Here is a 27904-nt window from a genome sequence, read left to right on the forward strand (position 1 = left end):
AAACGTGTTTTAATGACTCCAACCTTAGTTTATTTAAACTTCCGACTTCAACTCTTTCTATCATCTATCTGTCGATCGATCGATCTATCTATCTCAGGGCTGACAGTGAATGAGTTATGTCTCTGTAAAGAGAGAGATTATGTGACACAAGTCTGACTCAGTTCTGCCTTGCACTGCCTTAAAGGGAAATTCCACCCCAAAACTATATTTTGGTATTTGTGTCATTAGTCCATTGTTGACATATTAGTCCATTTGATAAAGTCCCAAAATGTTTTGCATGTCAGCAATCAAGTTTTCAAAAGAAATCACTTTCGAAATACAGCCGGTATGATGCATTTTCCATCATATGATGTTTCTGTATTTTGAAAGTTATATATTTTGAAAACTTGATTACTGACATTCAAAACATTTTGATAACATGTGTAAAACAGTACAGTGAAATAATTTCTTAAGAGCTCTCCTAACAATGCAGTGTAACTAATTATATAGGTAATAGAAAATACCATTAAAAAAAAGGTGTGTTTGCGCGTAATGTTTACAGTTTCTGTGTTGTTCTCCTTCTCACCTGCGCACTGGGCAGAGGTGCACGCGGTATGTCGAACAACCTGTTCAGTTTTCACACAGGTGTGTCTCAGGGAGGTGGCGAGGTGACGGGAGGTAGAGACCGTCCGCGTAAACACATTCACCACGGCAGCAGACGTAGCACGGAGAAACACAAACACATACACTCTATATGCAAAAGTATGTGGACACCCCTTAAAATGAGTGGATTCTGCTATTTCGGGCACACCCGTAGTTGACAGGTGTATAAAATCGAGCACACAGCCATGCAATCTCCATAGACACACATTGGCAGTAGAATGGCCTTACTGAAAGCACCCTCATAAGATGCAACCTTTCCAACAAGTCAGTTTGTCAAATTTCTGCTCTGCTAGAGCTGCCCCGGTCAACTGTAAGTGCTGTTATTGTTAAGTGGAAACGTCTAGGATCAACAGAAATGGTTTGTCGAGATCGGTGTGGAAGAACTTGACTGGCAAGCACAGAGCCCTGACCTCAACCCCATCAAACAAAAAATTCTGCTCTGCTAGAGCTGCCCCGGTCAACTGTAAGTGATGTTATTGTGAAGTGGAAATGTGTAGGAGCAACAACGTTGCTAGGAGTGTGTACTAGGAGTGTGTAGGAGCAACAACGAAATCTTCTGATTTCCAAACTGCCTCTGGAAGCAACGTCAGCACAAGAACTGTTTGTCGGGAGCTTCATGACATGGGTTTCCATGCCCGAGCAGCACGCAAACCTAAGATCACCGTGCGCAATGCCAAGCATCGGCTGGAGTGGTGTAAAGCTTGCCGACCATTGGACTCTGTAGCATTGGAAACACGTTCTCTGGAGTAAAAATTCACGCTTCACCATCTGGCAGTCCGACGGTCGAATCTGGGTTTGGCGGATGCCAGGAGAACGCTACCTGCCCCAATGCATAGTGCCAACTGTAAAGTTTGGTGGAGGAGGAATAATGGTCTGGGGCTGTTTTTCATTAGTTCGCTCTAGGCCCCTTAGTTCCAGTGAAGGGAAATCTTAACGTTAAGCCTGCAATGACATTCTAGATTATTCTGTGCTTCCAACTTTGTGGCAACAGCTTGGAAGGCCCTTTCCTGTTTCAGCATGGCAATGCCCTGTTCACAAAAACGAAGTCCATACAGAAATGGTTTGTCGAGATCGGTGTGGAAGAATTTGACTGGCCTGCACAGAGCCCTGACCTCAACCCCATCGAACACCTTTTGGGATGAATTGGAACGCTGACTGTGAGCCAGGCCTAATAGCCCAACATCAGTGACAGACCTCACTAATGCTCTTGTGGCTGAATGGAAGCAATTCCCCACAGCAAAGTTCCAACATCTAGTGGAAAGCCTTCCCAGAAAAGTGGAGGCTGTTATAGCAGCAAAGGGGGGACCACCTCCATATTTATGCCCATGATTTTGGAAGGAGATGTTCGACGAGCAGATGTCCACGTAGTTTTGGTCATGTAGTGTTTTCTGTGACGAATGGGATTTTCCATGACAAATACGCTGTGTAGGAGGTGTGCCACACTACTGATTAGTCTAATGACTCTCATGGGTGAAGTGTATTATACAGTGTACCCTTTTTTACGAAGTGATTCATTAGACAAAGTGTGTTCCAGTAATGTCTTAAAACATGAAACCACTGTGAAGTGAACCTGACCTGACATGCCAGTGAATCTCTCTCTCTCTCTCTCTCTCTCTCTCTCTCTCCTCTCTCTCTCTCTCTCTCTCTCTCTCTCTCCTCTCTCTCTCTCTCTTCTCTCTCTCTCTCTCTCTCTCTCTCTCTCTCTCTCTCTCTCTTCTCCTCTCTCTTCTCTCTCTCTCTCTCTCTCTTCTCTCTCTCTCTCTTCTCTTCTCTCTGTGTGCTTTAGTGCGTCATTCAGGCATTGTCTAATGATGCAGCTTTAAAATTAAGCCACTCCTTTGATAAGGTCGCGCAAGTAGCAGGTTAATTTCTCCCAGGATTCACAATGACTGTCAACCGTCCTTCTGAGGGCGCTGTCAAAGGTGTGCACGCGCGCAGTAACACACACACACACACACACACACACACACACACACACACACACACACACACACACACACACACACCAAACAAAGCCAACTCTGTCTGTTGGTAACTAACCACACCACACCCTCCGGACCCTAGCAACGCGGTCGGCACAGACAGAATATGAGATACAGATAAGGCAGGAGAGGATAATGAATGGACAGATTCTACAGGAAGTATGCTCCTTTAACACATTTCACACAACCGCAGCCACAGGCGGAATATATCGTTTTCAATAAAACGTCACAATACGTTAGATTTGGCTGCTGGGGGGCAAGGAAAACCCCAGCTCCGCTAAAACCATTGACAACTACATGCCATTTTCAAGGGATTGTTTACCATATGGGTAACACTTTACAATAAGTTTGCATTTGTAAAGGGTTTATAAAGGGGTTATAATGATATTAACGATTATTTAATCATTTGTAAATCCATTAATAAACTGTTATTGCATTGGTCATCATAGTGCAATAACTGGTCAAGTGTTAGCCAAATAATGAGACAATATTTACCTCCAGTTATAAACCATTTATAAATGCACTTACGATTGCTTATAAGATTAATCCTTATGAATCATCACACAACTTTATTTTCATTCGTTTTTCAGTTGAGCAATAGTTATTTTCTCACTTTTAAGTGTGATGCATTGGCACTCTGCATTGGGACCTTAAACACTACTCTCTGTAGCGCCTTGCGGTCACATGCTGAGCAGTTGCCATACCAGGCAGTGATGCAACTAGTCAACCATGCTCAGGTGCAGCTGTAGAACTTTTTGAGGATCTGAGGACCCATGCCAAATCTTTTCAGTCTCCTGAGGGGGAACAGGCGTTGTCGTGCCCTCTTCATGACTGTCTTGGTGTGTTTGGACCAGGATAGTTTGTTGCTGACGTTGACACCAAGTAACTGAAGCTCTCAACCTGCTCCAATACAGCCCCGTCGATGAGAATGGGGGCGTGTTCGGTCCTCCTTTTCCTGTAGTCCACAATCATCTCCTTAGTCTTGATCACTTTGAGGGAAAGATTGTTGTTCTGGCATCACACAGCCAGGTCTCTGGCCTCCTCCCTATAGGCTGTCTCATCGTTGTCGGTGATCAGGCCTATCACTGTTGTCGTCGGCAAACTTATGATGGTATTAGAGTCGTGCCTGGCCATGCAGTCATGAGTGAACAGGGAGTACAGGAGGGGACTGAGCACACACCCCTGAGGGGCCCCCGTGTTGAGGATCAGCGTGGTGGATGTGTTGTTACCTACCCTTACCACCTGGGGGAGGCCCGTCAGAAAGTCCAGGATCCAGTTGCAGAGGGAGGTGTTTAGTCCCAGGGTCCTTAGCTTAGTGATGAGCTTTGTGGGCACTATGGTGTTGAACACTAAGCTGTAGTCAATGAATAGCATCCTCAAGCAGTATGCAAATTGGAGTGTTGTCTAGGGTTTCTGGGATAATGTTGTAGAAGTGAGCCATGACCAGCCTTTCAAAGCAATTCATGGCTACAGACGTGAGTGCTACAGGTCGGTAGTTATTTAGGCAGGTTACCTTAGTGTTCTTGGGCACAGGGACTATGGTGGTCTGCTTGAAACAACATGTTGGTGTTACAGACTCAGTCAGGGACAGGTTTAAAATGTCAGTGAAGACACTTGCCAGTTCTGGTAATCCGTCTGGCCCTGCGGCCTTGTGAATGTTGACCTGTTTAAAGGTATTACTCACGTCGGCTACGTAGAGCGTGATCATATAGTCGTCCAGTACAGCTGGTGCTCTCATGCATGCTTCAGTGTTGCTTGCCATATAAGTAATTTAGCTGGTCCCGTAGGCTCGTGTCACTGGGCAGCTCATGGCTGTGCTTCCCTTTGTAGTCTGTAATAGTTTGCAAGCCCTGCCACATCCGACGAGCGTCGGAGCCGGTGTAGTACGATTCAATCTTAGTCCTGTATTGATGCTTTGCCTGTTTGATGGTTCGTCAGAGGGCATAGACTAATTTCTTATAAGCTTCTGGGTTAGCTTCCGGGCTACCCTTTAGCTCAGTGCGGATGTTGCCTGTATAACATGGCTTCTGGTTGGGGTATGTATGTACAGTCACTGTGGGGACGACGTCATCAATGCACTTATTGATGAAGCCAGTGACTGACATGGTGTACTCCTCAATGCCATCGGAAGAATCCCGTAGCATATTCCAGTCTGTGCTAGCAAAACAGTCTTGTAGCTTAGCATCTGCTTCATCTGATCACTTTTTTATTGACTGAGTCACTAGTGCTTCCTGCTTTAGTTTTTGCTTGTAAGCAGGAATCAGAATGATAGAGTTATGGTCAGATTTGCCAAATAGAGGACGAGGGAGAGCTTTGTATGCGTCTGTGTGTGGAGTAAAAGTGGTCTAGAGGTTTTTTTCCTCTGGTTGCACACTTAACATGCTAGGAGAAATGAGGCAAAATGGATTTAAGTTTCCCTGCATTAAAGTCCTCGACCCCTAGGAGCGCCACCTCTGGATGAGCGTTTTACTGTTTGCTTACGGCTGTATACAGCTCATTGAGTGCTGTCACGCCCTGACCATAGAGAGCCTTTGTTTCTCTATGGTGAAGTAGGTCAGGGCGTGACTGGGGAGTATTCTAGTTTATTATTTCTATGTGGGGTTCTAGGTTATTATTTCTATGTTGGTGATTTGTATGATTCCCAATTAGAGGCAGCTGGTAATCGTTGTCTCTAATTGGGGATCATATTTAAGTAGCTGTTTTTCCACCTGTGTTTGTGGAATATTGTTTTGTGTTGGTGCATGTGCACCACTTAGTCACGTTTCGTTGTTTCTTTATTTGTTTTGTCCAAAGTTTCACTATGATAAATAATGTGGAACTCAACATCCGCTGTGCCTTGGTCCGTTTCTACACACGGTCGTGACAAGTGCGGTATTTGTGCAAGCATCGTTTTGTGGTGGTAAATAGATAGTTACGAAGAATATAGATAAACTCTAGTAAATAGTGTGGTATACAGCTTACCCTGAGATACTCAACGGCGTCCCGTTGGTAGGATATTTGTGATCGTAGTTTGTCTATTTTGTTATCCAATGATTGTACGTTAGCTAATAGTACTGATGGTTGAGGCAGATTACCCACTCGTCGTTGGATCTTTACAAGGCACCCCGACCTACGTCCCCTATATCTCTGTGTCTTTCTTATGCGAATCACAGGGATTTGGGCCTTGTCGGGTGTTTGAAGTAAATCCTTTCAGTCTGACTCGTTAAAGAAAAAATCTTCTTCCATTACGGGGTGAGTAATCGCTGTCCTGATTATCTAGGAGCTCTTTTCGGTCATAAGAGACGGTGGCAGAAACATAATGTACAAAATAAGTAACAAATAACACAAAAATACACACACTAGTACAATTGGTTAGGAGACCGTTAAACGGCAGCCATCTCCTCCGGCGCCATTATATAGCTTGAATTCTTTGGGGCATGGATTCTACAAGGTGTGGCATTCAAACATTGCTTAATTGGTATCAAGGGACCTAATGTGCCTGTACTGTTGACACCAGGCAGGATGGGGCCATTGACTCATGGTGTTTATGCCAAATCCTGACTTTACCATCAGCGTGACGCAACAGGAACCGGGATTCGTCGGATCAAGCAATGTTTTTTTCACTCCTCAATTGTCAAGTGTTGGTGATCACGTGCTCACTGGAGCTGCTTCTTCTTGTTTTTAGCTGATAGAAGTTGAACCCAGTGTGGTCTTCTGCTGCATTAGCCCATCCATGACAAGGACCGACGAGTTGTGCATTCCGAGATGCTGTTCTACACACCACTGTTGTACTGCCCCGTTATTTGCCAGTTTGTGGGACACCTCTTAGCTTGCGCGATTCTTGCCATCCTCCTTCGACCTCGCATCAACGAGCTGTTTTCACCCAGAGGACTGCCGCTGACTCGATATTTTTGTTTTCTGCACCATTCTCGGTAAATCCGAGACACTGTCGTGCGTGAAAAGCCCAGCAGGCCAGCCGTTTCTGAGATATTGGAACTAGCACGCCTGGTTCCGACGATCATACCACACTCATTCTCCTAGGTCACTAGTTTTGCCCATTCTTACATTCAATCGAATAGTCACTGAATGCCTCGATGCCGGTCTGCCTGATTTATATAGCAAGCCACGGCCATGTGACTCACTGTGTGCAGGAGCGAACCATTTCGTGAACGAGGTGGTGTACCTAATAAACTGGTCACTGAGTGCAAAAATTACACACCGTAGCATACAAATAGCTAAATTAAACTTATTTCAATATCCTTCAAATGTAGCCTATACTGTATTTATATTTGAATAGTCATTGCATAATTTTTTTGCTTTTGTATATAAACATGTTCAATGGAAAATCATTGTGGCATGTGTAATGGTAACGTCATATACAGTGCTTTCGGAAAGTATTCAGACCCCTTCCCTTTTTCCTCATTTTGTTACGTTACAGCCTTATTCTAAAATTGATTAAATTATATTTTTTCCTCATCAATCTACACACAATATCCCATAACGACAAAACAAAAACATTTTTTTTAATTATTTTTTTAGCAAATGTATAAAAAAAAAATATATATACTTATTTACAGAAGTATTCAAACCCTTTGCTATGAGACTCGAAAATTGAGCTCAGGTGCATCCTGTTTCCATTGATCATCCTTGAGATGTTTTAACAACTTGATTGGAGTCCACCTGTGGTAAATTCAATTGATTGGACATGATTTGGAAAGGCACACACCTGCCTATATAAGGTCCCACAGTTGACAGTGCATGTTCGACCAGAAACCAAGCCATGAGGTCGAAGGAATTGTCCATAAGAGCTCCGAGACCTGATTGTGTCTCGGCACAGATCTGGGGAAGGGTACCAAAAAAAGTCTGCAGCATTGATGATCCCCAAGAACACAGTGGCCTCCATTATTCTTAAATGGAAGAAGTTTGGAACCACCAAGACTCTTCCTAGAGCTGGCCGCCTGGCCAAACTGAGCAATCGGGGGAGAAGGGTCTTGGTCAGGGAGGTGACCAAGCACCCGATGGTCACTCTAACAGAGCTTCAGAGTTCCTCAGTAGAGATGGGAGAACCTTCCAGAAAGACAATCATCTCCTCAGCACTACACCAATCAGGCCTTTATGGTAGAGTGGCCAGATGGAAGCCACTCCTCAGTAAAAGGCACATGACAGCCCGCTTGGAGTTTGCCAAAAGGCACCTAAAGAAACAAGATTCTCTGGTCTGATGAAATCAAGATTGAACTCTTTGGCCTGAATGCCAAGAGTCACGTCTGGAGGAAACCTTGCACCATCCCTACAGTGAAGCATGGTGGTGGCAGCAGCATGCTGTGGGGATGTTTTTCAGCAGCAGGGACTGGGAGACTAGTCAGGATCGAGGAAAAGATGAACGGAGCAAAGTACAGAGAGATCCTTGATGAAAACCTGCTCCAGAGTGCTCAGACTGGGGCGAAGATTCCCCTTCCAACAGGACAACAACCCCAAGCACACAGCCAAGACAACACAGGAGTGGCTTTTGGACAAGTCGCAATGTCCTTGAGTGGCCCAGCCAGAGCTTGAACCCGATCAAACATCTCTGGAGAGACCTGAAAATAGCTGTGCAGCGACGCTCCCCATTCAACCTGACAGAGCTTGAGAGGATCTACAGAGAAGAATGGGAGGAACTATACAAATACAGGTGCCAAGCTTGTAGCGTCATACCCAAGAAGACTCGAGGCTGTAATCACTGCCAAAGGTGCTTCAACAAAGTACTTAAAGGGTCTGAATACTTATGTAAATGTTATATTTCAGTTTTTTTATATATATTTGCTAGCATTTCTAAAAAAAAAAACTTTTTGCTTTGTCATTATGGGGTATTGTGTGTAGCATGAAACGTAACAAAGTCTACCTTCGCTGTTAGTGTCTCAGTATCCCTCTGAGGAACAACCTTCGCTGCAGGCTGTGGGACATTACTCTCATCGTATCTCCACTTTGCTCCCTCCACAATTTTACATGAGTCAGTAGAAAAACAACAACATCAAAACTGAAAGGCTTTCCTCCTTCTTTTTCGTCAGTCATTTGGCCTAAACAATGTGCGTCTACCACACCCGGCATGAACCTTCCTTCTCTGCTATAATGGCGTTCACACACATTCTATGTCCGTTCCTACTGTAGCAAACTGTAGAAAAAGGACATGGCCATTGCTGATTTTATTACAGCAACAGGCTCCTTCGGTCACAGTCCAATCCAAATCAAACCCCTTCTTGTGTTCAGTATTCCCTGCTTCAGCTGTTAAAACAACACATTTCACTACATCTATCAGGTCTATGTGACATCCGGTTGCGGGTCATCCACTGCCATAGCTTCCACAGCTTCATTTGCTCCTTCAACTATTTCCCACACCTCTCTGTATTAGACCTGTTGTATATTTCGGGCTCCTTGCAACTTCAGACTTGCAGGGCACTCCAGGAATTTGATTTCCACCACAATTGCAACACCGTTCTTCAACTACATGTTGATTTCATTGACACACACTTGAGACATGTCATATCTCATATCTCATATCCTATCTTTACATGTGTAGGCAGATACTCTTCATCAAACGTCATTAAAACGGACTGATTTTCTTCCTTTTTTCCATCCACTACACTGTGCAGGTAACGTGCTCCCACCACTACTAGAGTCTTGTTCTTAAGACATGAAGCCTCAATGTCCAGCGATACTCAGAGTGCGAATTACACCAGGACATTTGGGTGCATCATTTTTTTTTTTTTATGGGTCTAATAATAAAATGTTATTTAAACAGTTAAAAATAAATTGCCCTCTAATGTGGCATGAACACAACCAGTCATGATAGTTTCATCTGATTGTCAAACAAATTATTTCAAAGTAGGCTACCTGTGCATGTTCGTCCACTCCAAAATAATTCCAGCACCTGAACTCGCACCATTTAATGAATGGAAATAGACATCTGTTAAAAAAACACCAAAATATGTGCCTAATGACATTCAGCGATTTGCCATTGGTTATGCCTACATGAATTGATGCGTCCTGCTGACAAATTGAGCTTTTTTGTAGCCTAAAAAGTCGGGACACCTGAAATGGGACTGAAACTTTCCCAGGAAAAACGTGATGGTCAGCCTAACATACATGGTCAACTTACTAGACTAGTCTACAATGTGTATTACCATGAACTTCACATAGGCCTACCTGTAGCCAGTGATGTAGTGGTAAACAAATATATGAAAAGGGTGGGAAAACTGCATTTATTTGCCGAGGCAATTTTACACACATGAACACGTGCACAACCGGTATCCTACATTCAGTGTAATACATGAGTTGAAAAAAACAAACATGTTTTACGCCCTAGTTCATGAGTTGTCCATAATTCATGAGTTAATGCTTGGCGTCTTCAGTTCTCATGGGCACACAAATCCAACAATGTAGGCCTATGCCATTGCAAAACCGAACGCTTCTGACCGAAAGAGTAAACTATAGGCCTACTGTCATTAACTTATAGGCTACTTGTTGGATGGATTGGATGCACATTGGTGTCAAGCTGTAGGCTAGTTGTCTGGTGATATTGTCGACCATCAGCTGTATGCAAAGGAAAATCTATGCGTTAAGGAGCTAAGCTGAGGCCATTTCTTTCAATGTGGACTGCGGTGCCACATTGAAACAAGATTTTGAAACAAGACTTTTACCACTGTAAAACATATTTACCACTGCATTTAAAACAAATAGGAGAGTGGTTAAATTAGCATTATTTAGAGACCCCCCTCCCCTCTCCAAAGTTTGACTTTTGTTACATTTAGGGGAGCTAACGTCTCATTCAGGGGAGGAAACTCTGATTCTACCTTTCCCAATGCATCCTTTATCATCTTTGTGACCTCATAGATCTCAACAAGTATACAGTACATCATTATTAATGAATCGCGCTCCAACAAGAAACAGATTTTTATAATTTACAGCAACTTTTGCTGTATTTTTCGTTGACAGTCTTCCACTCTCTTGCCGAGCTTGCTCAACTCTCCATCAGAATCAACCAGCACTTCTACTTCCACCATGATTGCGTCCATCTAATGCTTCTCCGACCTTCTCTCCATAACCACATCCTCATTACTGGTTTGAACCAGTCCAACAGCTTGTTAAACAGGAATCTCAAACCAACCGGCCATCCTAACGTTACAGTATGGTATGCACTCGCCTATGCAAAACCCATAGAAATAAGAATGAATAGACAGGGCGTCTCCGTTTAAGTCAATGATAACATAATGGGTGGATTGGCAGCCATTTTAAGTGTACCCATGCCAGGAAGTATAAGCAGGAAGTGTACCCTTCAATCTGTGCTGTGATTTGTTGAGTCAACGCAACTGACATTCCAAAAAATGTATACCATGGCATTGTTGAATACTCGTTTTTGATTGGCTTGAAGGGCATTCTAGAGTGTGCATTATTTCCCTCTAACCCACTTAGAGGCAAAAGGCCTCCTGTGGGGACAGGGGCTGGGATTAAAAATACAAAATAAAATATAGGACAAAACACACATCACGACAAGAGACACCATAACACTACATAAAGAGAGACCTAAGACAACAACATAGCGTGGCAGCAACACATGAAAACACAGCATGGTAGCAACACATGACAACAACATGGTAACAACACAACATGGTAGCAGCACAAAACATGGTACACACATTATTGGGCACAGACAACAGCACAAAGGGCAAGAATACATCACACGAAGCAGCCACAATTGTCAGCAAGAGTGTCCATGATTGAGACTTTGATTATGGTACATCAGCACGGTAGAATTCAATGGCTGTACTTCATTATCAGCGTTGCAGAATTCAATGGCTATACGTCATTCTTACATGTCCTATGTTTGAGATGCTTTTGACAGCAAAAGTATAATTGAAAACATTATTGCCATTGCTGAATTCTTGAAAGTTTGATTACTTTGTTCTGTTACCAAGGCAACTACTGTAGCTATCTATTAAAATTACTAGCTACTCAAGTGGATGTTGAACACATTTCTACCTTAAATTATAGCCACGGTATAAAAGGGATAATCAACTCTGGGTTCTATGCGTTCTCTGGAAAGTAATGCAACTCCGTGGAAGGTTAGTTCCACTCTGCTAGCATGTAGTGGAACCAGATTATGTGAGCGGAGTTGGATTACATCGAGGAGCAGGTTTCCCAAAGGCTGGAGCGTTGGCCTTCTCACCTGCTCCAGTAGCGCTCACTTAACAAGTTTAGGGCATGCCCGGCCCAGCATGCATTTGTAGTCTACTTGTGTGCTGCTATAGCCCCTTGCTTTAGCTACTGTCACGGAGTTCACTAAATATTTTCATAAAGAAACTGATAAAACACACAGGTGCAAAATCAAGTTGACTTACAGAGGTGAGGAGGAACAAGAGGGAGTGCATTGATGGTGTGTCCACAACTAAAGAATCATTGTGGAATCTGACACGTATTCCAAAAGCATGATGGTATACTTACTACGTGCACATGCTAACAGAAAGGAATGACGTGGGTAGCTGGTTAAGTATGGCATTGTAGCAAAGTATTTATAAACAAAAATTCTGATCTCTTATAAGTTATATCTATACAGTAGGCTATAATTAATTTTGACCCAATCGGCCTGACATATTACCTCTTTCAAATTACTTTACGTTTTGATAGGGTTATTTAGCCTAAAAACGTTTAGGCCTACCTATACATAAAAAAAAACTTTAAAAAAAACTGCATCACTGCCCAGCCTGGCAAGAGTGGCCTGAAAGGTGTTTAGCATCCCCAGTGTGAAGAGGGTATTTGTGGCTGCTGGCCTGCTCTCCAGGCACCATCGCATGAGCTTGAAGCCAGACTCTGGCCAAACTCGTGTTTCTAAAAATGAATTCAAAGGCACTAGACTGAGCCTAATAAAGCATTTTACTTTCATTTGTATTTAATTCTAAGTAAGTCACAGCCTATATGCACAATTTATAGACTATAACGATTTAATTCAACAAAATGTTTCAATGCTGAGCCTTAATGTCCCTGCCTGCCTAGTGTGTCGCACTCGCAAATGCTTCACAATGTATTTCTTTGTAGGCTATATAGCCTTGGAATAATTTAAATAATAGGCTAATAATATACCCGAAGTAATACATTTGTGTTCCTCCTTAGGCTACCTGTCTGGCTCTTGACCTATTTAGAGGGTTTATATGCTGTTTAATAGGACATGTAGCCTATTTCAGACGATGAACGCTTCTTTAGTCACCTTTTCATGTTTATTAAAATACTTTTCATTCAAATCATATGGCTTGGTTTCAAAACCAAATGGTAGGTCCAGGTAGTCACAAAAATAAATAGGTGTTGGTCAAATAAATGGGTGTTGGTCAAAATATTTTAATAAATGGTGCGAATTTGAAGTGGCAGGTTTTTTTTTTTCTCCTGTGAGTGAGAAACGCTTTTTAGTGGAGCAGTTGGAAAGGAGTTGGAGCTCCAGAGCAGTGTGCCACCACAGCTCCTTAAGCACGAGGGGGATTTCTGACCGCTCAACTCCACTCACATACTGTGTGGAACACACCTTCCACATCTTTGATTATTTCCCATAGAACGCATAGCCCCACCTTGATTATCCCATACACATGCCATTGCATGAACCACATCGGTTAGCATCATTTTATTGAACATTCTACATTCCCATGGCAATCCAGCATCAGTTTATAGGACATTCTAAAATACCATGGAAATGATTGCATCACACACTACCAGGCAACCATTGGGAGTGTACCAATGCCTTTACGAGCCAATTACCAGTGTTAGAGCTTCCAGGCCCGTTCTATTTATTCTGATGTCTATGGCAAAACCTCTCCTGGTGGTCGTCTTGTTCTTCTGGTATTATGGCAGCCACAAACAAACGTTAGAGGTGAATGCTGCCACCTACTGTACTGGAGTGTACAGCTTACCGACTAAATGATTAAGGAAAAACGAAACCCTCCTACCTAATCCTTTACTACTAAGAACATAAGAGCCCTACTAACTTCTAACAAACCCTACCCATAACCCAAATCCCTTCCAACCCCCACCCATCCCCGTCCAACCTCAGCAACCCTACACATCAATATTATCCCTCTCCCACATACCGGTACTTACAACAGTACATCAACACATGCTTCACTGTTTCATCAACCATACATTCCATACACAAACCATTCACGTGCTTGCCAACCAGATGTCATAGGCGCAACAGAGCAAACATCACCTCTTCCTTCCTAATCTGACCTTTAAATGCTGGCCCTTGGGCTCGCTGTCCCTCCGCTTCTGCCACACATCTATCATAATGGCTCTAATCTTACATTTGGCCTCACCAACCTTTCCCGGTCGTACTGTAACAGGGTTCTCCAAGTGGAGGAAGTTTATTTTGTTGTAGTGTTTATTTATTTGTGTTTCTTTTTTTGGTTTCTTTTTGTAAATGTTCTTGTATATCAGCGTATGTATTTTGTTACGTGTTGTGTTTTTTGTGGAACCCGGGAAGAGTAGCTGCTGCTTCTACAAAAGCTAATGGGGACCCAAATAAACACGTAAATGGCGCTGTTCGGCTCGGCGCGATTTTCTGAAAATCCATCTATTTTTACTCCTGAATTTATTTTGGCTTGCTATAACAAAGGGGCTGAATACTTATTGACCCAAGACATTTCAGCTTTCCATTATTAATTCATTTGTAAACATTTCGAAAAACATGATTCCACTTTGACATTATGGGGTATTGTGTGTGTGTGCAATTGAATGTTCACTATTTTGGGCTTTGGAATTCCCATTTAAAAAGCTATAATAATTTTAATGGCATTATTTCACAATGCATTTCATGTCCATTTTATTTTTAAACCAAAATCGAAAACCGTGAATATTTTTTTATTGAACCGACCTCAAAAAGCACATCTCAGCACTACCGCTGGCTGGTGTATACGTCTCTATTACCCAGCCTTACGTAACCTAACCACTGATAAGTCTGATAAGTCTGTCAAAAGTGCACATACCTTGGATGAAAATTGCCATATGTCATGAAAAAGCTGTTGGGTTGACGATACGGACTGATAAGACATTCCTTATGAAAACATGAGGTTGCATGTGACGTGTAGAAAATATTCTGTAGTAAACAAAAAATATAAATTCAGAATCAAATGTTAATTTCACTACCATAAGCCGCATCAATGTTGTTTTAGAGAGTTTGGCCAACTGGCTCACAACCACAGACCACATGTAACCACGCCAGCCTCTTCACCTGTAGGATCATCTGAGACCAGCCACTCAGACGTCTGATGAAACTGTGGGTTTGCACAACTGAAGAATTTCTGCACAAACTGTAAGAAACCATCTAATATGCGTGCTCATCGTCCTCACCAGGATCTTGACCTGACGGTGTGTATGGCGTCATGTGGGCGAGCGGTTTGCTGATGTCAATGTTGTGGGCAGGCAGACAACGAACACAATTGCATTTTATCGATTTGGCAATTTGAATACACAGAGATACCGTGACAAGATTCTGAGGCCCATTGCCGTGTCATTCGTCCGCCGCCATCACGTCATGTTTCAGCATGATAATGCACAGCCCCATGTCGTAAGGATCTGTACACAATTCCTGGAAGCTGAAAATGTCCCAGTTCTTCCATGGCCTGCATACTCAGACATGTCACCCATTGAGCATGTTTGGGATGCTCTGGATCAACGTGTACGACAGCGTGTTCCAGTTCCCGCCAATATCCAGCAACTTGCCATTGGAGTGGGACAACATTCCATAGGCCACAGTCAACAGCCTGATCAACTCTATGCGAAGGAGATGTCGCGCTGCATGAGGCAAATGGTGGTCACACCATGTACTGACTGGTTTTCTGATCCTTTTTCTAACTGAACATTTTCATTTGTTGGGAGTTAAGGTAGAAAATGGTTTCGCCCTAGTGTAAACTACCCCGGTCTATGCACATTCTAAGCAATCAGTAACATTCATGATGGATTCAGTGTCAAGGACACACTGGTGCTCCTGAGGAGTGAACTTAATAAAAAATTCTCCAAATACTACCTGCAGCTTAAATATGGCGTATTTAGCCCTGCTTACGTTTAACTTTGTGGCCTGTTGGCTTCCTTTCTGTGTCTGAGAGACAGACTACATTTCTGGTCCAAAGTCCCTCTGCTGTTGGCCTTTTGGTTTAGCAAATTATTGACATGAGGAGTTTACGTCACAGCCCAAAAACAGAACTGCACAGAGGATTCTGAGGGAGGTAGAGTACAAACATCTTTGTCCCCTGAGGAATTTAAATGACCGTCAACAGACGGTTAGCTAGAGGAGTGGCAATGTGGCACGATAGCATATGATTACGTAATACTCTCTGCCACAGTTGATCAAGCAAACTGTCTGATTTACAGGGTGGAGTTCCTTTTTGTCAGACCACAATCCTCACAAATGATTGACGGCTGGATATTAAAGTTTACTTTAACCCATTGAGATACACGTATACAGGACCTCCTCGAATATGAGATGGTGTAATTGACATTTCAGCATTTCCCTAGTAGGCGGAAAGAAACAGAGTTTGTTTGGTGGTTTTACCTCCACAATGACAAGGCTGGAACTGTCACTTTTCCTCAGTAAAGCAAAAAGAAAGTACAAAAAAAAATCTGTTTTGCATTTATGATGTGTCTGTATGACAAACTCGCACTGTATTGGTTTGGTTTCCGCTCAAACTGTCAGGACCGCTCAAACTGTCTGTCCTCTATGCAGCCATGTGTGAACTGTGAAGAAATTGTGAAACGGAACGAGGAGTGATGGTGAACAGCCAATAAAGTCCTCTCTCTTCTCCATGGTTACGGCACTGGCTGTAAACGGCAACGGGGCAACACAACACAAGGGCTATATTTGTGCTCGCTGGCTGGAGAGAGAAATGCCAGCCTCACCCTGTTTGCCCGGCCCGCTTCTCCTCTCACTCACCAACAGTGGCTGTAGTGTCTGATTAAGTGTAACACAATCCCTTTCTCATATATATATATATGTATGTATGTATGTATGTGTGTGTCACCTCCAAAAGCTGATGCCAGACTGATCTGACATTTCCTTCAAATTTTTCATAACACTTCATCGATACTGGGTGACAAGGTGTTATGTGTACGTATAAATGTGGGTTATTCATTGATGAAGAATGCAGAGAGAAAACATTCCATGCCCTGGCTGAATCAACCAATCAATCATGCAGAAAGACGGGTGATCTTTATTTTTGCTGTTGTGCTGACTGCACTGCGGTGCACACCCATTCATTTAAGGCTTTGGTATTTTTTATTTTGGGATGGTGTACTTTCAGTACAACGTGGTGTTTAGGTAGGTGGGGTCAGTGTGTTGAGGCATCACTCATCAGGAATGGCAGACCTACCCATCCATTGTCAGTGCGTGATGGCATTGACGCACTGCAGGGCTTGTCATGGGTGAGTGGACAAATGGGTCATTGGTATCTTATGGGTGTGGCCATGATGCTCCTCCTGGGTGGGTGTTAGTTCTGATTTATAGTTCCATCTCTGGTACAGTGTTGCTGATGGACATACACAGAAGGCCATTGTATACAGGTAGTTAAGCATGGAGCAATGGCAGGAGTTGGCCATGTTTTGCAAGATCCTTTCGTTGTTTTTCTTTGCCATAATTTGTCTTACACCTATTCAAAATGCGTGTGTGCGCTTAGCCTTTGTGAGTATCTACGTCTTTAGAATTGAAATGGAATTAAGTCACAATAAAGGATCTTGCCAAAAGGAGACTGTGAGGAGCTAAGAACACGGCGCGGTAGTCATCCACTGAATGAGCCTCGGTTGCATTCACAACAGTCACATACATTCATGTACACAATGTACTTGTAACTCCCATAGCCATCAGCCTAGCAGATTTACAGCCAATGTGAACCTGTATGGTATATACTGGTGCAGGTATGGCCTCTGTCAGAGGGCTCCAGTTGTGTCTCGGACGTAACCACACACGAAATGACTGTCTGACTTCCTCATTCCATTCCCATTGGCGGTCGAACTAGGAAGGATGTGACAGGCTCGTGGTTGATTTGGTTTTGTCGAAGACCTCTTCATCTGTCCCGGAGTGTGGAGGTTTTGAAAAGTTGTATAACTAAGAAGAGGTTGTAGGATTTGACTCACAGGATGGGGGCTATGTCCATGTTTATAAGGATTGTCAAAGATTTGTCCCCAATTTGTCAACACCATCAAAATGAATGCTATCCAGTTCAGCAAGGTTGTAAGTAAGGGTGTGAACGTTAAAACGTTTAAACAAAGTTGGAATCCTTAACGTTAAGAAAAATCCTTAACTGAAAAACATTATTTTTTTTCTCCCACTGAATTAAAATCAAAGTTCAGATATCGCGAAACATTATTTTCCGTATTACAGCCGGAAGGCTATAAAGGCCTGGGGAGTTGTGTAATTCAAATAAAACCAGAGCGGAAGACACTAACTTCATGCTACATGGTGAATTTGCAAGGCATGCAAGACAAGACATTGTGAGATACAGATTACCAAAACATATGAGCGCGCTTCTGCCTTCTTCTTGTCACGACTTCCGCCGAAGCGGTAGCGTTCGACGTCACCGCCTTTCTAGCCATCGCCGCTCCATTTTTCATTGATCCATTTGTTTTGTCTTGTTCCCTGCACACCTGGTTTCCATTCCCCAATCACACTGCATGTATTTATTCCTCTGTTCCCCCCCATGTCTTTGTGTGAAATTGTTTGTGTTACGTGTTTATTGTTGACGAGCCAGACTGGTTTTGCTTATACCGTGTTGTTTACGAAGATGTTTATTGTTAAACATAATTTATTGTGACTGTTTTGCGCGTTTTGCACTTTTGCCTATGGGCTGGAGGTTTTGACGTAGTTGCGTCTGTCTGTTGGTTTCTCCTGCCTCATTAAAGTGTGCGCCTGTTGACAACTCTCTGCTCTCCTGCACTTGACTTCCCTACCAGTAAGCACACACCTGACACTTCTCCCTCGTGTTGGCCTGCCTGCTCTGCCTCTTCACTAGTGATGTGTGTTCAGCTTTAGGTCTCTTGAGTGTAAAACATCCTATGCTATTCATGAAACCGATGTCCTACAGTAGGCTACTGGTAGCCTGTATTGATTAAGCTTTTCAGACATAATGGAATGTGGCCCCGTTGAAAGCGCCTCGGCTAAGGAATGTTGTTTGTCTGGTAGGGTAGGCTACACTACGTTTTTTTTCATTAACTAAATGCCGACACAAAACCTCTGGTGATACGAACTGACATTTTACTTCTGAAGCAGGACTAAAGTCCATCACTAGGCAATCAGAACAGTCAATCAAATAATCTTGAGGTGCTTCGCGCTTTCTGCTTGCCTGGTGTCTACGCGCAGACCACTCTTTTCTAACGGAGTACGTTAAAGTTGATTAAATACCCTGACATTTAGTAGAAATGAAACACATCTAGCTACCATACCATAAAAACTGCATGAAAAACAACACTGCAGCACATCAATCAGCAACGTTTATTGTTGTCAGGGGGAAAAATACAGAACATTTTACGCAGGAGCAGAATTCTACTGTCTAAAAAACGTACATACCTGATGCTGCGTCTTTTATTTAATGGTCTGAAAAGTCATCAATGGTCGCTATTGACAATAGCTGCGTTCGATGTCTGTAAAGGGTTGCGGGAGATATAACTGCATTGCCTGGCCCTAGTAGTCATACATACAGTGCATTCGCAAGTATTCAGACCCCTTCACTTTTTCTAAATAAGTTACAGCCTTATTCTAAAATGTATTAAAAAAAATAACCTATAGATCAACCTATACACAATACCCCATAATGAGAAAGCAAAACCCGTTTTTTGACATTTTTGCAAATTAATAATTAATAAAAAATGAAAAACCTTATGTACATAAGTATTCAGAATCTTTTCTATGAGACTCGAAATTGAGCTCAGGTGCATCCTGTTTCCATTGATCATCCTTGATGTTTCTACAACTTTATTGGAGTCCATCTGTGGTAAATTCAATTGATTGGACATGACTTTGAAAGACACACCTGTCTATATAAAGTCCCACAGTTGACAGTGCATGTCAGAGCAAAAACCAAGCCATGAAGTCGAAGGAATTATCCGTAGAGCTCTGAAAAAGGATTGTGTCAGGGTACAGATCAGGGGAAGGGTACCAAAAAATGTCTACAGCACTGATGGTCCCCAAGAACACAGTGGCCTCCATCATTCTTAAATGGAAGTAGTTTGGAACTACCAAGACTCTTCCTAGAGCTGGCCAAACTGAGCAATCAGAGGAGAAGGGCCTTAGTCAGGGAGGTGATCAAGAACCCGATGGTCCCTCTGACAGAGCTCCAGAGTTCCTCTAGGGAGATGGGAGAACCTTCCAGAAGGATAACCATCTCTGCAGCACTCCACCAATCAGGCCTTTATTGATGTGGCCAGATGGAAGTCACTCCTCAGTAAAATGCACATGACAGCCTGCTTGGAGTTTGCCAAAAGGCACCTAAATACTCTCAAACCATGAGAAACAAGAATCTCTGGTCTGATGAAACCAAGATTGAACTCTTTGGCCTAAATGCCAAGCGTCACGTCTGTACAATACAACTAATACAACTGTATTAGTTTAAAGCCCTACATGTTAACAAGGGGTTTAGGTCAGATCAGTGCACACAAACAAACAGTGGTGTATCAGAGGGTTCTGGATGAGGCAGGAAAACAAAGAGCTGGACACTAGTGTTCACAGGGGCCAGTATGACCTTAGGACAACTCTGCTGGGTCATTACTATACAGAAATCTAATCATGATCTATCCTAACAGTCCAGACTATATACAGGCTATTTAGTGTGCTGCTAGAATGTACTGTAAGTGTGTTCTTCTCAATATAGAACTGAACGTCATACTGTTTTCAACAGTTTACCTGCGTTCAAACTGTATGTTTTCTTTCAAATACTTTAGCCACAACAAGTTCAAACCCCGCCCAACTGGCTCTCCAGGCAGGCTCAATCAAACACACAACATATTTGAAAAGAAGCAAATACTATCCTAGTAATATGCTCTTCATTCTGTTGTTGTAGAAAAATATTAGAGAATTGGCGTTGCTCTTTTAAAAGAAACCATGCGTACATTATAATGATGATGTTTGTATTAACCCATGTCCTCTTTCTCCCAGGTGCTGATCACCATATACTGGCTAGGTAGGAAAGCACAATGCGAGCCCTTCTATAATGGACCTAACTTAAACCCCAAGGCCTTCGAAGGCATACTGGACATAGCAGCGCTATCCAAGGTAAATAAATAACCTTACTGTACGCTGTGCTAGCCTAGGTTAACGCTCTATTATTCTATAATCATCCACTCTATTATACTCTATATAACCCATTCCATTTCTGTTTGTCCCTTCTAGTAATTATGTTTCTATGGGTACAGTATTTATAGCCTGGTCACAGATCTGTTTGTACTGTCTTGTTAACGTGTTTAACCATAGGAGTTTGCAAGACCAGGACCAAGTACAGTATTAGCACTATTACATGTAAATCTAGCTCACTCTAACACAGTGGTCTAGACAAGTTTGGGGTCCATCCATTTCAATTCGGTCAATTCGGAAGAGAATTAACATTAAGAATGGAAAGGTGCCTTTAAGTTTCAATGAGGATTTTTCAATACTTTAATTGGAATTTCAGTTCATGAGATTGAATTAGAATGGACCGCTGACCGGATGTACCTGTTCTTTATTCAACCTACAGTTTGTATGTTATGTGTGCTACCATGTAATGGTTTGAGTAATCAGCATAGCTAGGAATCGTGTGAATGAAATCCTCTTTTACACCCACTGGCCAACACATCTCTACATCCTTCCTGGTATGTTAGCTATGTGTTAAGGAAGTCAGCCCATTGGTTAAGGGGCCTCAGAATACTTGACAGTCGGCACTAAAACCATCTCTACATCCTTCCTGGTATGTTAGCTATGTGTTAAGGAAGTCAGCCCATTGGTTTAGGGGCCTCAGAATACTTGACAGTCGGCACTAAAACCATAGCATAACTGATCCATTCTCCTGACTCAGCTATTTTAATCTTCTTTACCTCAGGAGTCCATAGGTCACTCGGTACATGTATGGAAGTGTGTGCGTCTCTGTGTGCGCACATTCATGGACTTGTGTTTGTCACGACAGAGGGGGTGGAAGGCACAACGTTGAATTTGACAGTTTGGTTTGTTTACAGTTAAATTTACCAAGCATATTCAACCCCTACGATTATGAACAACAGTCAATAGTGATGGTTACCCAGCTAGCAATTCTAGGGAGAGAGAGAATGTTTTTGTAATGTTACCCGTAATGTTTACTAATGTTTGAGTGTCCAGTTTCCCATTACTTAGGGGAACATTCCATCTATGTTAGCAAAAAAACGTTCTGAGAAACTTTTTTATCATGTTTTGGTGTTAAAGTTAGGAGAACATTCCCTTAATGTCAACCAGAACTTATCTAGAACATGGTTACAATGTTCTTAGACTGTACAACATTAATGTTCGAAACGTGTTTTGTGGGTGGTTGCATGAGCATTCATGTGTCCAGTTTTCTGAGGGTTAAGAGAATATTCCATTAATGTCCCACTAAACATACACAGAACATAGTTGCAATGTTCTCTGAATGTAAGATATTAATGTTCTAGACACGTTTCATGGGAATGTAACAAGAATATTGTTATCAGTTGTCAGGACATCGCCTGATGGTCCCAAAGAAATTCCCCCCCCCCCCACCCCCCAAAAAAGTGTTTTCAACTTACATATCTGACACTTTGACCTACATGACTACATTGTGCATGGTCATTTATACAGTAATTATTATTCAACAAGTCCTTGGGTCACGGCATTCAGATGTCTGTGTCAGTTGTCAGTTAATTGAACTCTTCTCTCATCGTTGATTTGATTTACTTACTCCAACAATTTAAGGGCGTTCTGTATAGTTGTCTAATGTTGATGGGGCATTCGGAAAGTATTCAGACCCCTTGACTTTTTCCACATTTTGTTATGTTACAGCCTCATTCTAAAATAGATATATTTTTTTTATATGACGAAGCGAAAACCAGTTTAGACATTTTTGCTAATTAATAAAAACTTAAAAACTTTATGTACATAAGTATTCAGACCCTTTGCTATGAGACTCGAAATTGAGCTCAGCTGCATCCTGTTTCCATTGATCATCCTTGAGATGTTTCTACAACTTGATTTGGAGTCCACCTATGGTAAATTCAATTGATTGGACATGATTTGGAAAGGCACACACCTGCCTATATAAGGTCCCACAGTTGACAGTGCATGTCAGAGCAAAAACCAAGCCATGAGGTCGAAGGAATTGTCCGTAGAGCTCCGAGACAGGATTGTGTCAAGGCACAGATCTGGGAAATGGTACCAAAACATTTCTGCAGCATTGAAGGTCCCCAAGAACACAGTGGCCTCCATCATTCTTAAATGGAAGTGGTTTGGAACCACTAAGACTCTTCCTAGAGCTGGCCACACGGGCAAACTGAGCAATCGGGAGAAAGGCAGAGCTCCAGAGTTCCTCTGTGGTGATGGGAGAACCTTCCAGAAAGACAACCATCTCTGCAGCACTCCACCAATCAGGCCTTTATGGTACAGTGGCCAGATGGAAGCCACTCCTCAGTAAAAGGCACATGATAGCCCGCTTGGAGTTTGTCAAACAGACTTAACAGACTAAACAGACTAAAATAACAGATTATGGGAGGCGCACAGTACTACATAGAGCCATGATTACATGGAACTCTATTCCACATCAGGTAACTGATGCAAGCGGTAGAATCAGATTTAAAAAAAAACTGGTAAAAATACACCTTATGGAATAGCGGGGACTGTGAAGAGACACACACACAGGCACAGACACAAGTACATATGGATTTTGTATTGTAGTTATTTGGTAGTAGAGTAGCGGCCTGAGGAAACACACTTAATGTTTTGTGAAAAGTGTTATGAAATGTAATGTAATATTTTAAATTGTATATAACTGCCTTAATGTTGCTGGACCCCAGGAAGTGTAGCTTCTACCTTGGCAGCAGCGAATGGGGATCCTTAATAAATACTAATACAAAAGTTGACTGGATGTCCTTTGGGTGGTGGACCATTCTTGATACACACAGAAAACTGTTGTGCGTGAAAAACCCAGAAGCATTGCAATTCTTCACACACTCAAACCGGTGTGCCTGGCACCTACTACCATACCCCATTCAAACGCACTTAAATCGTTTGTCTTGCCCATTCACCTTCTAACTGGCACAAATACACAGTCCGTGTCTCAGTTGTCTTAAGGCTTAAAAATCCTTCTTTAACCTGTCTCCTCCCCTTCACTGATATGAAGTGGATTTAATAAGTAACATTAATAAGGGATCATAGCTTTCACCTGGTTAGTCTGTCATGGGAAGAGCAGATGTTCCTCATGTTTTGTACACTCAGTGAATAATTAAAGTGACAGACAATAAACAGTAACAGCAGCGTAGTGCAAAAAGGGGGAATGCAGATAGTCCGGGTAGTTATTTGGTTAACCTTAGAGTCGATGTCTGCTCCCCCACAAAAATCGAATTAGCATAATACAAATGCTAAATGTCTATTTAATCTAGAGATGTCTGTTTTGTTGCATCGGGATGCTTCTCAATCCATCGGCCGATGTCGCACTTCTGCACCACAAGCATCTTGGGACTCGTCTGAAGTCGGTACAGTCTATCTGCCAACTTCTGTCTGTAGCCTCCGAACAGTTTGGGCTACACACTAATATGACCCCTCTGTGGAAAGGTGTGTGAATACTTTCTGATTGCACTGCATGTCAAAGTGTGTCAAATATGTAAGTTGAAAACACTATGTTAAAAACATTGTGTGTGTGTATTCCTAACCTTGCCAACAGACAAAAAGAGCTATGAATGGAACAGTGGTTCACTGATTAGGGCATTGACGGGCTTGGCAAAAGTAACAAGGCGTGATGTGTTAAACGACTTGTTTTGGAGAACGTTTCTTTGGGACCATCAGGCGACGTCCTGACAACTGATACACAGAAATGTTATTCCCATGAAACGTGTCTAGAACATTCATATCTTAATTTGGAGAACATGGCAACCATGTTCTGTGTTTGTTTCGTGGAATGTTGATGGGATATTCTCCTCGCCCACAGACAACTAGACACATTAATGTTCTTGCAACATGTAACTTGTCTAGAACATTCATATCTTATATTCTGAGAACATGGCAACCATATTCTGTGTATGTTTGGTGGGGCGTTGATGGAATATTCTCCTAACCCACAGAACTGGACACATGAATGTTCTTGCAACGTTCCCATGAAAGTGTCTAGAGCATGGTAACCACGTTCTGGGTAAGATCTACTTGACATTAAGGGAATTGTCTCCTGGAAACATTCCGTGCACATCATGGGAACATTCCTATGAAATCATTAGTTAATGACCTCATGAGACTCTTAAGCGAAGGTTCTCTAAATTTGTGGGAACGTTTTTTTGTTAGCTGGGCAGGTCCTGTTTGTGTTCTTACGCTAAGCCCTTTAGACCTTTAAACAGTTATTATTGTCGTCATCATCACATAGAGCATGGCTTATTGGCTGTGCTTGCATGACTGAGTGGAAAACAGTTAGGGGTCAGAGTTCCGGTCATCAGAAGTGTGTGTTGGGTGAGATGGCTGTGTGTGTTTTGCGTGTGTTCAGTAATTTAGGGAAATCTTGTGACTTGGGATGAATGACATGACAATATTCAATGCATTCTCTGGTCTGGAGAAGGGGTTTTAAGAAACTAACTCGAACTCTATAAGTGTTTGTGTCATGGGGGTACGTGTGTTTTTTGGGGGGGTGGGTGGGGGGGGTTTACTATCCTTGTTGAGACCAGAGGTCCTCACAAGGATAGTAGAACAGGGACAAGTGGGGACATTTTGCCGGATCCCACAAGGAAAAAGGCTATTTTAGGTTTAGGGGTTAGGGTTAGAATTACGGTCAGAATTACAGTTAGGGGGTTGGTGTAAAGGTTCAAGTTATGGTTAGTGATAGGTTTGGGAAAATAGGATTTTGAATGGGAATCAATTATTTGTGTGTGTGTGTGTTATCATGTACCTGGGGAGGATAACCCTAAGGAGTTAATTTACTGAAAGACACATCGCTCTTTCTTTCAGGGTGTGACTCACGATTGTGTTTGTTTGTGTGTGTGTGTATTGCAGGCACTTGAGGAATCATCCGGCCAGAGAACCAGCAGCAGCAGAAGATTTCGAGAAAGAGACAGTGGTTTCAGAGACAGCTGGTATAGTGGGAGAGAGGATATAGTACCTATACTGAGAGGAGGAGGATACAGGGTTCTAGACTACACAGCAGATCCCTGACAACACGCCCAAAGCAGCAGTGAGGGTATGGACAAATACGCTCACACTCTCACTCATTCACTCACTCTCTCACTCACAGACAGACTGACACACACACGTCAATCTCAATTGGACAGGACTCGAGTTGTGTGTGTGTGTGTTTGGTTCTACTTTGTTATGCTTCTACACATACGCACGCACACACATCAATCTCAATTATCACGCACCCCTGTCGGACAGGACTTGAGTGTGTTTTGGTTTTACTTTTTTATGCTATGTTTAGGCTCTTAGCAGTACACCTTTAGCTTCTATATCTTAGTCTGAAATCTTGAGTGGTAGTGATTGCTATTTCAAGGGCGGGTATCTATTTGTTTCTTTTGGACTATCTGAGATAATCTGTGAAGTTCACACTGAGCATGTTGATTTGACTGATACCAGGTCTTTGTTGGCATTTGACAGTGGGTGGACTAGTTTCGCGTTTCAGTCAGTAATTAGAGAGAGACTTGGCTCCCGCTGTGAGAGACAGGCCAGAGATACATTCCAGATGCTTCCACACCAGCCTGTAAATTAAGCAAGGAGGGGGTAATAGGCCTCTGTTCCCAAAGCAATGCGCCCCACCCCCGCTACCCTGGTACTGGGGTGTGTTCAGTGAGGTGAAAGGTTCAGAATTTTAGTGAGGTGTTCAGTGAGGTGAAAGGTTCAGAGTCAGATGGACTTGTAGATATTGTTTTTATGTCTCAGTGTCCAGTATGAATTAAGTTATAGGAAGTTTTGGGAGCCAATGTTAGCATGAGTTCATCTGACTTTAAGGACGTAGATTTGCCAAAATCCCAAACTATCCCTTTAAGTATAGAGCTGACCAGATTCCCTCTTTTATCTGCCAGACAATTATATCACAAACAACACTAAGTAGACTTCTACTCTTCCGACCTTTTCCCTTTCTCTCCTCGTCACTCCTCCTGGATCGACCTCTGAACTCTACCCTCTTCCATTCTCTGCTCTCTACTGCCTTTTCCTCCCTCCTCCCACCTTCCATTCCCCTCACCTCCCTTTCCGGTCTCCATTTGTCGATTCTGTCATTCACCTCTTCTCTCCCCTTTCTCAGAGCCCTCCCTCTTACTCTTTCTTGCCCCTCTAATCTCCACTGTCCCCCCCCCCCCCCCTTCCTTCACCTCGCACCTCAATTTGACCCCCTTTTCCTTCTGTCTATCTCCTCATCCCCCACCTCTCCTCCCCCAGGTTCTGGGAGTGACGCGGAGACGGACTCAGTCTTCAGGATGGCAGCCGACAGTAACAAGGATTCACTGCACTACCGCCGCTCGCTGGTCATCGAGCCTAAAACGACCACGCAGTTCAACCAGTTCCTGCCCACCAAGGACAAGCCAGCGGCCTATGTGCCAGCGCCGCTCCGCAAGAAGCGGGCCGAGCGCCACGAGGACAACCGCCGGAGCTGGGCCAGCCCCATGTACACGGAGGAAGATGGCACCTTCACAAGGTAGCAGAGTCATACACACATCTGTAGCCTATACACCAGAAATCAGCTGCCTCTAATCTTTGACCGCAGGTGCTGCTCTAGCAAATCCTTTCAGATCTCTCAATGGTTAAATTATCCAGAGGGATGGGGCTCAATTCCATTTTATTTCAGTCAAATTCAGGTGAATTGTTAAATCGAAATGGTACCGAGCCAAAATATCCCACCCAGTTTCTTAAATCGTTAAGCTGGCTTTATACGCCAGCTAGTCTTCTTTCACTGTGAAGAAAACTGCTGCTTTGCATTGGATAGTGAGTACTGCACGTAAGACTGCGTTCTGGCTCTATGACAAGTCTGTGGTTTAAATCTAATGTAATCCATACCCTGAACCTTACCCTGTCTTTACACACTCCTCCTCTCCTATCATCCCCACTGTCTGTCTGCTGGTTAGTTCTCCCATGGTTGTGTATGATTGTCCAATGGTTGTGTATGTACACT

General features: G+C 42.9%; 2 protein-coding genes across 7 annotated transcripts in view; one reads left to right on the forward strand and one right to left on the reverse strand.

Annotated features, from left to right (window-relative positions):
• fbxl3a (F-box and leucine-rich repeat protein 3a) overlaps nt 1-27904 on the reverse strand; it is a 299930-nt gene that overhangs the window by 39965 nt on the left and 232061 nt on the right. The gene's annotated exons all lie outside the window — the stretch shown is intronic.
• The window catches only part of lmo7a (LIM domain 7a), a 52296-nt gene continuing 50223 nt past the window's right edge, over nt 25832-27904 (forward strand). For 5 of the 6 annotated variants that reach the window (XM_023980963.3, XM_023980965.3, XM_023980968.3 and 2 more), the window contains exons 1-2: nt 25893-25981; nt 27175-27430. In XM_023980963.3, coding sequence (XP_023836731.1) covers nt 27213-27430 — 218 coding nt within the window. In that variant the 5' untranslated portion in view covers nt 25893-25981; nt 27175-27212. Of the gene's footprint in view, nt 25982-27174; nt 27431-27904 lie in introns of all 6 variants that reach the window. The other variant, XM_023980964.3, reaches the window with a different exon arrangement.

Source organism: Salvelinus sp. IW2-2015, linkage group LG36 (genome assembly GCF_002910315.2).
Source record: "Salvelinus sp. IW2-2015 linkage group LG36, ASM291031v2, whole genome shotgun sequence".
Lineage (NCBI taxonomy): Eukaryota > Metazoa > Chordata > Actinopteri > Salmoniformes > Salmonidae > Salvelinus > Salvelinus sp. IW2-2015.